Source organism: Mirounga angustirostris, unplaced genomic scaffold, assembly GCF_029215605.1.
Source record: "Mirounga angustirostris isolate CCGP_5_RB_7025 unplaced genomic scaffold, mMirAng1.0.hap1 SCAF_6, whole genome shotgun sequence".
NCBI classification, from domain to species: Eukaryota; Metazoa; Chordata; class Mammalia; order Carnivora; family Phocidae; genus Mirounga; species Mirounga angustirostris.
In genome coordinates, this window is record NW_026991714.1 from 64,650,505 (window position 1) to 64,663,481 (window position 12,977).

At 40.2% G+C, this 12,977-nt stretch overlaps 1 protein-coding gene across 5 annotated transcripts in view; it reads right to left on the minus strand.

The window, feature by feature from the left end:
* SMYD3 (SET and MYND domain containing 3) overlaps positions 1–12,977 on the minus strand; it is a 713,262-nt gene that overhangs the window by 269,464 nt on the left and 430,821 nt on the right. The window contains exon 1 of one of the 5 annotated variants that reach the window (XM_045877597.3): positions 5,534–6,005. The exons of the other annotated variants lie outside the window; for them this stretch is intronic. Coding sequence (XP_045733553.1) covers positions 5,534–5,743 — 210 coding nt within the window. The 5' untranslated portion in view covers positions 5,744–6,005. Of the gene's footprint in view, positions 1–5,533; positions 6,006–12,977 lie in introns of those variants that run through there. 5 annotated transcript variants of the gene reach the window in all.

Here is a 12,977-nt window from a genome sequence, read left to right on the forward strand (position 1 = left end):
AAGAGGCACACGGGTGGAGTTGGGGGAAAGCACACATGGTCAAGGGTCTTCTCCCCATGGAGTCAGGCAGCAGGTGCTCTATTCCTCCAGAGCGGAGTTAGGATAACATGCTGGGAAGCTGTCAACCTGGGAAATGTGCAGAGACCCAGGGCCCAGGGATTTCTGTGGGGGCTGGGGATGGACATAGGCAGCCTCTGACTAATATCAGCACCCAGAAGGACAGCAAATGTTCAGCAAGAACCACAGTGTTTGTATAGTCTGGGCACCGTGAACCACTCTTACTAGATATGTGGAAAACCATCCCCAAGTCTCAGTTCCCAGACGTCAGCCAAGGAACAACCTCACAAACAAGCAGGGCTTTTCCAGGACAGCAGTTCAGCCTGCGATGTTACTCTCCTCTGAGCGGTGACCACACCAAAAACCAAAGAGTGGTCTCGGCTCCTACTTCCTCAGTGTCCCTCTTCTATTTAGGGCCAAACCCTTTGGACCGGCTCCTAACTACTTCTTGCACCTGACCCCTCCGCCCCCGTGGTCACCGTTTCTGGCATGGCCTCTGCATCTCTTCCCAGAGGCACTACAGTGACTCCTCTCCAGCCTCCCTGCCTCTACTCCACTCTGTCCTCACAGGTTCCTCTCTTCCTTACCGCTGTAAGGTCTTCATCCTGTCGCCTTCCATCTGGAGCACAACATAATGGAGCCTTTTCTCATGTCCCTAGTTACTGGTCCCATTTCGCAACACAGTCTCCCCTTTGCACTCTCTAGTCAGCCACACTGAACAATGACACACAAGTCCCCAAAGGCACCATACTTTCTTGCCTGTCACTCTGTGCAGGCTGCTTGCCCTTTCCAGCTGGAACATACTTTAGCCAGGATTAAGAAGTCCACACCCTTTAGAATTTAGCCAAGGTTTCAACTCCTCCAGAAACCCTCCCAATCTGGATTAAGTCGCACTACGTTGAATTTGCTCCCCTCTGTGGAATGTGTTACACTACAAGGCATCTCCCCGGTGCATCTGAGTGCTGGAGGGCATGGTCCCTGCGTCCCCAGGGTCCAGCACGGTAACTGACAAACTGTGTGAGTTGAATAAACACTTGCTGACTGACCGACTGGGTATTCCTGAGGTCAGCTCCATCCCCAGCCTTCGGAGAGGTCTAAGCTTAGCTCTGGCACACCCATTGTTGGTGTTGCATTATGCGCGGTACCCTGTCTGCACCTGCTTTGTTCAAAAGCTAACATCCAAAGAGGTGATCCACCTCTTGGGACTGGAGATCCTCATGGCATGCAATTTGTATACTTCTGATTTCAACTTATTTTCCTTAACTTCTTATCCTCATTACTTTATTTACATTTTTTTTAAATCTTGTTTTTAACTTAAATTCTTTCTGGAACAAGGCAGAATAAGTAAATATGTATACAGTCCCAGAGATATGAAAACACTATCCCATTTTTCTCTAGAGAAGGTGAATCCTCAGTGATTCTTGGTCACCCATCCCTGGCTGAATCCAAAGTACCAGAAAGCTGGGGTGCCTGGGTGGCTCAGTCGGTTAAGCGTCTGACTTCAGCTGGGGTCATGATCTTGGGGGTCATGGGATTGAGCCTGGGGTCCAGGTCTGCACTCAGTGGGGAGTCTGTTTCTCCCTCTCTCTCTGCCGCTCCCCCCTGCTCATGCTCTGTCTCTGTCTCTCTCAAAAAAATAAATAAAATCTTAAAAAAAAAAAAAGTACCAGAAAGCAGAGCTTACAAAAAAATATTTTCTTTCTGGTTCTTCAGCTCCACGTCACCCAGTTCAGTCAGTCGAATAAAAAGCTTGCACAGGTGTGCCCATATTTTCCTCACAGGATTTAGGAACAAGACCCAAAGAAGTGAGTCCAGATGTGTGCCTTGCTTTATTCAGTCAATGTGCTATTGAAAAGCTATGTGTAAAACGAATTGTGTAAACAGAATCAAAATTTAAATTTACTTGAGATGCTTGCTATTCAAAAGAATATGGCAAATCAATGAAGTAATTTGGGGGGTGAAGGAAGCAATCGTTCCAAAATTTATCTCCTTTATGATCCCAGATTTATAAGCTGAGGGTATTTAAAGGTGTGCTATTAGAAAAGTCTTCTCCGATTCTCTTGCATAGAAATACATCATCCCCTCAATTTGTTTCCTCACCTCTAAACATAACTCAAGTTCAAAACCAGACAGAGGAATCAAATTAAGTTTAAATACTGAAACACTGTTATCACCAAATTCACACCAGAAATTATTAGCACCTCGGATGTGAGAATGTTCTCAAAGCCTTGTTAATTCCCAGCCGGCCCTCCCCTTTGACAAACACTCGCTGACAGCTCAGTAACACACTTCCCAGGGTATCAAAGAGGATTCAATGCCATTAAGGTAGAGGCCTTGCCCTCAAAGACTTACTGCTTATTTATTGAGCAACCTCGTTCTGGTCCTTTTCCTGTTTTTTCATTATTACAAGAATATCTAACTATTATTGACACGAGACATGTTTTTCTTCTTCGACCTAGGTTTTTATTTCATTTGTTCCCCTTTATATTTGCTTTTGCTTTATAAATTCTCAGGCAGAAGATGATTTTCGCTGATTTGCTTTATGAGATTCCTAACAAATAACTACAAAGAAAAGGGAACGTAGAAGAAACACATGCAGAGATGGAAAAAACCCTGAAGAAGACTTATTTATTTTTTTAAGTACTCTCTACACCCAACATGTAGCTCGAACGCACAACCCCAAGATCAAGAGTTTCACGCCCTTCAGACTGAGCCAGCCTGGTGCCCCCTGCAGAAGATTTAAGGCTCATTACCATAGAAATATCTAAACTTAACATTAAATATTACTGATTAGAATTACTAGATGAAAACTCTTTCTGAATTAATTACAGATCTGAATTTTTAAAGCAATTCAGTTTAATTTACCTCAGGTAAAAAGATAGTAAGTCAAACTGGGCTTATCAAAGGTGGCTCAGTGGACATTCTAGGAGATTTAATTTTAATGAATTAATAGACCTGCGATTCACTTCTCAACAATTCGAATATAAACAAGATATTTCAGAAAGCTGTTCTTTCATGGAGGTTAAGGATCGGTCTTCCAGTATTTCTTACATTACTATTTTTTTCTTAGAATCATTTCTTACAAACACTGAAAATGTAATTTTAGCCAATATATGTCCAAAATTATCGTAACTTGTAAATACGTACGCTCAGACTGAAACTACCATAGAAATGAATTAGCAATGAACCCTGACTTAGAGCAGCAAAAAGAAGACAGTGCCGTTTAAGCCGTTCAGTAAAACTTCAGCTGAGTTCTACATTTACAGGCAAATATTTTCTGGAACCTCTGATAGATCAATGTTTTAAAGTCCTTGTCCATTGTATACTTTTCCTTATTTATGACCTGTCACACTGTGTGTACTTAACCTGCTCACAGGTATTTATGCTAATTCATTAGCTCCCATGGGGTAGGCAGGGCAGACTTTCCCATCTTAAAGCACTGACGCTTAGCTTGCTGGGTTAGAGACAAATCAATCTGTTAGGATAATTACATGTTGCTTTATGTGCCGCTGTCCTCGTGCTGGGAAAATGTTAAAATATTTAAGGTTTATTTTCTGGTGTTATAGTGGTTTTATAATTAAAGCCTGGGGTGGAAGGAGAGAATGGCAGAATTTAGTACTTTATTTCAGTAGGAATAATCCTTCTTTGAATTAGTAAATTTTGAGAGAGAGAGAGTCGATAAAGGTAAAAGTTATGGTGGATCAGAGCGACTAGAGTCCTTCTGAGATCACTACAGCGGCCCTTTTAAGACAGCATGGTTCAATTAAGACAGAACTAGAACAATAAGGGAGATTGTACACGTAACAAAGATCATGATTATTGTCAGTAAAAAAATAAACCAAACCCTATCATCAAGGCTAAAATATGCTACACTCCAATATAATGACTGTTTACCTATCTCCATATTTGTCTATGGACCACACAGCAGGGGGGAGTAAAGTTTTGTTTTTAATTAGCACCCTATTTTGAGCTGGAACTATCTGATTGGCAAGTAAGTCAAGCATTCCTTCACCCTATTCCTCTACCACACAGACTCCTCTACCATTCTTTTCCTCCCTTATCTCCTGGACTAAATGAGAAAAAATCTAGTGTGGGGAGCTGGGGAGGGAAAGGTGTGGGTTGGGGAGAACATCTGGGTTTTATCACCTGGTGTGTGTCAGGATTTGCAAAGTTTCTTCAAATTCTAAATCTTAACGTTGCTCTGCAGACTTGTGCTTCCTGGTACAAATAACACTCACTAATGCCCTCCACGGCTCATAGCCTCGGGGCTCTCCAAGGAAAGGGGAGCTCAATAGCACCACTAAGAACAAATTGCTCCTGAATCTAACAAGTGACATTACTTTTATTAGATACGTACTTTTATAACTAACTTGATCTTCAACCTACTCTATTATCTTGTTTGAATGCAAAGCATATGCGTAACAGCAGCCTGGAAGACAAACGGAAGATTTAGATGCATTTTGCTGGATGTGCTCTTGCCCAGGAGAGGTCTGGCTCAGTCAGCATCATGTGGCAAGAAATATACAAATAGTCATAAAGGCCACATGCTCGGGGGGCCCCAACTGAGAACAGGAGCAAATGGTCCTTAGCAAGATCCTACTAGGAGGGCATGAGAAACTGTGCAGAGGGTCTATGAGAATGAATCTGTGGTTTGCAACCAGCCGGTCAAGTCTTAACAGTGAATCCAATGCAGGTGACTGTTTAGAAAACCAACTACAGACAGTTAAATCTCTCTTGGTTATTTAAGTGATTTTCATCTGGAGGTGTGGTTCGCAGAAGGAGCCTCCTGGAAACAAGGATCAGAAAGAAGTGTTCAGTGTGAAAAAATCAGTTCCAGATGATTCTGTTTATATGTTTTGTGTTTAAATCCAGACTATTAAGTCTAGACACTGGAAATTAAACTACAGGTCAGCAAAAAGAACACCCAAGCAGTAAAAAGCTGTTGCATCACTTTGCCTTTATTAAAGGGGTACGATCTGCTTCCTTCAAATCTATGTTTTAGAATTCTTTCCTTCATAACAAAACCTCTTCTGCTGGTACAAGCAATTGAAAAAGAAAAATCGAAAGTAATAATAAAACAAACTGAAATGTGTAAGCTTACTATGTCTGGGCTGATAAATGCAAGACTCAGGAGGAGGATATGACTGGGAAGGTCTCTGAAAGGCTGTGGAAGAACAGGAGCAGAAGAGACAGAACCCGGGGTGTCAGCAACGTGCCACCCGAGGACCCTTTGGCCAGCCGAATCCCAAGTCATCGCTTCCTCATCTCAGCCAACAGTCTGGTAATGTACATAAGCATACTATCAATAGTAGTGAACCACAGGCTGATAAAAACCACAGTAATTACCACTCTTTACCAGCACCCAATCATAGAGTCTCCTTCATACTGAAGCAGTGTAAAGAGCTCTGGAAGGGAGCCAGTTCTACAGGCATAACAGCTATCACCCATAGTCATCCATCAAAATGACCACACGTACCTCCAGCTGGGAAGAAGCCAATGTCGTATGTGAAGGTTGCTCCCACTGCCCGTGCCTAAAAAGTGAATGTAAAGGTGATCTCCTACTAAAAATGAAACCACCAAAACCAACACGGGAAGAGGAGTCAGTGACTAGGCTATGTTTGAACAGGAAATGAGGTAGCTCCCTTCGGAAAATAAAACAATAGCAGTCAGCTTCATAGGGCACCATTTGGATTGTTATCTCTGTTTCTTAGAGACTGCAACTCAGGGAAAGTGACAATTTGCAGGTGACCCTTGAACAACATGGGTTTGAACTGTGCATGTCCACTTAATGCGGATTTCTCCCCCATAGAGTATCAGTACCGTAAATGTGTTTTCCTCATGACTTTCTTAATAACATGTTCTTTTTTCTAGCTTACTCTATTTAAGAATGCAGTATATAATACACATAACATACAAAATATGTATTAATCGACTATTTATGTTCTGTAGTAATTGTTTACGTTATGTTAAACAGTAAGGATTCCAATTATAGTAATTATGCTTCTAAATTGATAAAAACCTTTAAAAGTAGGTCTATCTATGTTAATCTGCTAACCTACAGTGATGCCCTGTATTTGTTTTTGCAAATAAACCACGCAAAGCATTTAGGGACAAAAATGTTGCCAGAAATGAAACATAAGACCAGTTCATAAATGCATATATTATGTTTCATAACTATCTTAATGTTAATTAGCCAAACAAATAAATACAATCCAACTCAAGAAACAAAACCAACAGAAAAGAGAAAGATGACATTTTTAAACCCAAAAGATAGGACCTCAAGCTTTTTACCATGAGGCTTTCAAACTCAACTCTATCCAACCACAAAAGTATGCAGGAACTGCTTTGTTGCTTCTTCTGAACAAGGATCCAATACTCCCCACAGGCTCATTCCTGAATCAGAAGAAGCAGTATTCTCTCCCTGCTCCAGACACCTACAAGGGCTGAGTTCCACTTGGAGTTAGCAACGGGCAGGAACTGGTCTAATTCTCCCCCCAGATGCTTAAGTAGGCATTGGCTTATGGCAGTGCCTCAGAGAGCATCATCCCCACACATCTTCACTAGGAGTAGCCTCGGTTCTGAGGAGAAGTGAATCACAACAATCCCCTCTTCCCTCTCCTTCAATGAAGCATGCCCATGCATGTGGTGGCCACTTGTTCGGCCTGAATCTTTGCTCAGAGGAAGGACTCATGCTTTTAGGGAAGCTCACCCTTCCCTTCCATATCCATTTTTAAGGCTGAGAGGCAGTGGGGACACAGAGAGTCACAAAAACAACCGAAGAGGCACAGAAAACCAGCAAGGTGGGACCTAGCAGTTCCTAAATCTACAGCAACAGCATCACCCTCTCAGGCCCTCTTCCTTCCTTTCCCTTCCATCCTGAAGGCTGGACTGATAACATCCACCTGACCTCTTAGGACAAGAGGAGAAAAGATGCCACAAGAGAATTCAATTCTCAAAGGAGGAGAAAGAGAAAGCAGCATTTAATATTGATACTTTCTTGGTGTTTAGCCAAAAATACATGTGGGCATTTCTGGAGCAATCTGTTAAGAGACTTTATAAATGTATCTATTTCAAAATAGTGAGCTTTAAGTTACTAGTTCTCTGACATATCCTTTATTCATTCCCATTTTATCTTTCGAAAATGATATCCAAAATGACAAAAACCTTCAGCCTATTAGAACATCAAGAGACAAAGTCCCCGTATTGCTTTCTCTACTACCCAGGGATCAGCTCCAGGGGGAGAACTCCTCACCAAGAGGTAAACTCCTTACCCAGGGATCTGTCAGAACGCTAGTCAGAAAGTAACAGAACCAAGTGAAGTGGTGTGATAAAATGGGAAGGTACTGATCATGTTTAAATTTACAAAGACGGGGTACTAATTAGTGACAAATCTGACTGTGGAATTATTTTAATGGCATGTACCTTTTATTACTTTCAAATGCAGAGAGTAAGCCGAACCAGCTATGACTTTGTTAGATAATGAAGCATAGTGAAAAATTTATGTGTAATTGGCACATTTTAAACTCGTATTTAAAAGCTATTTGTATCTCAGTTAGAAAAAATATTCTTTTAAGTCATTAAGTGACAACCATCTATTTTAATTCTGTTCTTGGTCTAATTATCACAAATTTCAAGTAAGTAGGCTCCAAAACAATGAAGCTTCACTGGTTCAATTAAAAATACTAGTTGAAGGGTTTCCTAAGAGGATTACCATAGGATAAATTAACTCTATCTACAGAAACACTGTAGTATAGAATATCAAATGTAGTATATCTGTACACAGTAAACATGGAAAGATATCTAAGGCATAGTGGTAAGTAAAAATACGGATGTTACAGATACATACACAACACGATGCCACTTATCAAAACAGCACAAAACAAATATTTTTTTTTAAAGATTTTATTTATTTATTTGACAGAGAGAGACACAGTGAGAGAGGGAACACAAGCAGGGGGAGTAGAAGAGGGAGAAGCAGCTTTCCTGCAGAGCAGGGAGCCTGATGCAGGGCTCGATCCCAGGACCCTGGGATCATGACCTGAGCCGAAGGCAGACGCTTAACGACTGAGCCACCCAGGTGCCCCAACAATTTTCAATTTTTCTCATGGAGTGTATGTGTGCATAATCTTATTTGTTTATTTATTCTTTTTTAACTTGGGCTCTACACCCAATGTGGGGCTTGAACTCACAACCCTAAGATCAAGAGTCGCACGCTATACTGACTGAGACAGCCAGGCACCTCTATGTGCAATCTTTAAGGTCACATGCCAGAATGTTACCAATGGTTACTTCTAGGAAGGCAGGAGGAGAGGAAATAGGAATTGGGAACAATGATCAAGTGGGATTTTAGCTTTGTATGGATTTTTTTTTTAAATAAAGTGTGTTTATGTATTTTTGCAATTAAAAATTACTGTAAAATTTCAGGTTATGGATTGACCTCATAATGAATCACAAATAGTAACTGCTGAGTATTAAAGAAGCCTAGTATCTACAGGTGCTAGGAAAACACTATGGGAGAGGCTATAAAAGCTCCTAAGCATTTGATTCCAATTGTGTTCAATCTTATGAGATCCATGTCTCAGGCACAATTTCTCAAGAAGAAGTCAAATGTCATGATTGGCAAATTGACCATGGCCTAAGTCGTTAATACCAAAGGGATATCTAGAAAGAATCACACTAAATTAAGAAACAGTCTGCAGCTCCAAAAAACTTAACTTTGATACTTCTGACAGTCAAGCTAATTATGAGTAAAATACTTTTTGCAAATAAAAACAGGAGAAAATCTTGCCTTTCTTTTTTATTGTCTTGCTTAAAATGCTATAAACATATACTAGAAGCAATAGTTATTAAAAGGTACAATAAGGCAGGTTAAGTATCCTACTCTTGATTTTGGCACTCAGCTGGAGTCTGCTTCTCTCCTTCTCCCCCTCCCCACTGTTCATGCTCACAGTCTCTCAAAAATCAATCAATCTTTTTTTTTTAAGTTACAATAAGGCTTCTGGCAATGGTGAAGCAGCTCCTATCCTATATGATCACATATAACAACTATAAACTCTACATAAAATATAAAAATCAACTACCTGAAGGCACTGGAGAGTAATGAAAAGTGGAGAGAAGCTGGAAGGGAATCAACACTTGAAATAAATGAAAACCACTAGGTGAGTTTTTTGTTTCTAAGGCTTTGGGGCTGAACAAAGGTCTGTGCCACCTGGGACAACTAAAACTCAAAGAAACAGAAGAAAGTGAGAAGAAATATCCCAGTGAGAACCACAGAAGGGAAACCCTAAATTTACTGCATAAACAGTACCTGGATCTCTGGCTGATCCCAGAAATCCACAAGCATCAAGCAGATGCCCAGCAGTCAAGCCAAGGCTCAAGGAACTGAACACTGCCCTTCACATTGGTAACAAAGTTTGGAGCAAGAGATTAGCCAAGATAATAGCTTCCTAAAACAAACAAACCAAATTCAATAGTCTTCAGAGGAATGCAAAAGGATCCAGAATCCTATAACATCTTAAAAAGGTTCAGGATAAAATCCAAAATTACTAGACAATGAAAAGTGAGACCTATTCTCAAGGGGAAAAAAATGTAGTCAATGGAGACCAACCCAAGGTGATCCAGATGTAATAACTAAATAAGAATGTTTTTAATCAGGTTTCATAACTATACATAGGAAAAAAAGGATGATATGCTTGTAATAAATAAACAAATAAGAAATACCACCAGAGACTTGTTTAAAAAAAAAAAAGGCAAAAAGAATTAACTGGAAATTCTAAAACTAAAAACTACAATATCTGTAATAAAAAATTCACTGGATGGCTTAACAGCAGATTAAAAATATTAAGAAAAATCCATCTAGGGGCGCCTAGGTGGCTCAGTTGGTTAAGCCACTGCCTTCGGCTCAGGTCATGATCCTGGAGTCCCGGGATCGAGTCCCGCATCAGGCTCCCTCCTCGGTGGGGAGTCTGCTTCTCCCTCTGACCCTCCCCCCTCTCATGTGCTTTCTCTCTCTCATTCTCTCTCTCTCAAATAAATAAATAAAATCTTTAAAAAAAGAAAAATCCATCTAAAAAGTCATCTAATCTAAAGAACAGAGAGAAAAGGACTGAATAAACCTTTAAAAAGCCTGAGACTCGTGAGAAAATATCAAAATTTCAAACATATTTGTAACTGGAGTCCCAAAGAAAGAACAGAAAGAGAGGAAGGAAATAGGGCAGAAAAATTACTTGAAAATACAATTACCAAAACTTTCCTGAATTTGGCAAAAGATATAAAAATATATATTCAAGATGTTCAGCAAACCTCAAGCAGTATAAATACAAAAAAAAAAAAAATTTACGTATCATACTCAATCTGGTGCAAAACAAAGATGAGAAAATCTTGAAAGCAGCCAGGGGACAATCTCATATTGTACATATACATGGCAACATTGAGAAAAATTATTCTTTCTCCTCAGACACTATGGAGGCTAGAAGACAGTGGAACCAAGTCTTTAAAGTGCTATGATAGGTAGAATAAAGAACCCCCCCGCCCCCAAAGATGTCCAAGTCCTAATTCCCGGACCCAGTGACTATGTTAAATAAAGTGGCAAAAAGCAATTACGATTTCAGATATTAGTGAGGGTACTAATCAACTGACCCTGAGATGACAGACTGCCCTGGATTATCCAGCAGGCCCCCATATTATCACAAGGGTCCTCATAGGTAAAGAGGAAGGCAGACAAGAGAGAGCAAGAGAAATGGCAGCAACAAAGACCCAGATTCATGTTGCTAGCTTTGACGACCGGGCCATGAGTCAGGAAAGGCAGACAGCCTCTAGAAGCTGGAGAAGCAAGGAAGCAGATTTTCTTCTAGAGCCTCTGGAAGGAACATAACCCTGCCAGCACCCTGATTTTAGCCTGCTGACCTCAATTTTAGACTTCCGACATCCAGAAATTTAAGATAAAAAATGTGTACTGCTTTATGTCACTAAGTTTATGGTAATTTGGTACAGCAACAACGATAACGAAAACATATTCTGAGAGGGAAAAAAACCAAAAACCTGTCAACCTCTAATTCAGTATCTAGGAAAAATACTCTTAAACGATGAAGGCAAAATACATTTTCATATAAAAGAAAAGAGAATTCACTGCCAGAGACCTGCACACTGCATGAGCTAAAGGATGTTCTTCAGGCTGAGGAAAAAAAATGATACCAGATGGAAACTTGGAACTTCATGAAAGAAGAGCTACTACTTGGAAATAGGAACCGTGTAGGTAAACATCAAAGACATTTTTCCCCCTCTGCATTTCTTCAAAATACATATGACTATTTAAACCAAACAGTAAAACACTGTATTTTAAGTTTCTAAAGTATGCAAATGTAGTACATACAATGTTATACAGATGGAAGAAGCATTCTACATTTCATGTAAAATGGTAAAATTTTATTCTAAGTAAACTGTGAAAATTTAGCTATGTATACTATAATCCCTAAAGAAACAACTAAAAAAAGTACAAGGAGGTACAGCCTGAAAACCAAAAGTTAAGATCTTTAAAAAAAAACCACATGGAGCGCCTGGGTGGCTCAGTCGTTAAGCATCTGCCTTCGGCTCAGGTCATGGTCCCAGGGTCCTGGGATCGAGCCCCTCATCAGGCTCCCTGCTCAGCGGGAAGCCTGCTTCTCCCTCTCCCACTCCCCCTGCTTGTGCTCCCTCTCTCACTGTGTCTCTCTCTCTGTCAAATAAATAAATAAATAATCTTTAAAAAAATAAAATAAATAAAATATAAAAATTTTAAAAAAAGGCACAACAAAACAAAACAAAAAAAACCCTTTCAACTGACCCAAGAAAGGCAAGAAAGGAGGAACAGCGAACAAAAACCAGACAGAATAAACAAATAGTAAAATGGCAGCCCTAAAAGTTACACTAGCCACAGTAAAATAAAGCAGCATTTCTCAAAATAAGTTAGGGAAATGTCTGTCTCTACAAAATTCATTTGTTGAAGCTCTAATTGCTAATGTGACGGTGTTTGGAAGTAGAGGTCGGGCGGGGGGAGTGATTAGGTTGTAAGGGTGGAACCACTGTGCATAGGATTAGTGCTTTTCCAAGAAGAAACATGAGAGAGATGGTCTCTTTCTCCACCACATGAGGACATTGCAAGAAGGCCGCCATCTGCAATGCAGACAGAGGGCTCGCACCAGACGCCGCCCCTTCCAGCACTTAGGTTTTGGATTTCCTAGGCTCCAGAACCGTGAAATCATTATCTATCTGTTGTTTAAGGCCCCCCAGTCTAGCATAATTGCTACAGTAGCCCAAACTGACTACGACAGAAGTGTTATTTGAAAAAAAGTGCTCTGCCATCGCAGAAATTTAACAAACACTGGGATAAACAAAGTTAAATAAGTTATTTTATTATTATTAATTTTTTTTAATAAGATTTTTATAGCATAACTTTTCCTCCTTTACTACACAAATGTACCCTGGGACTCTCTGGGGCTTAACATACAGCATTTCCCAACCTTTATCTTGATACCATCGCCCAGGTTTTCCACGGAAAATACTTCCAGAAATGCTACTGGGAAGTCTCAGCAATCATGTCATCTGTTCCTTGCCAATATGTTCATTTGCACAAGAAGCAGATTTCATCATGTCCAAAAACACCTAAGTCCATTAAAATGTTTTAGTTCTTTTTTATTCAATTAAATAAGAATGAAATCATAAAGAGAAGACTCCAAAAGGCAAAGTAACAAATCCATCTCGTTTGCTGTCTGCTCCATTCACAGTTCTCACTGAGGAGAAAAAGAAAAAAACACCAGAGCTGGGACTTCATTTCCTACATATTCAGCCGAGCACTGATTCTTCACTGTCACCTACCCGCTGACCCACACTGAAACACGTTGCCAACAGAAACACCCAAGGCAGAGAAATGCTAAGTTAGCTTT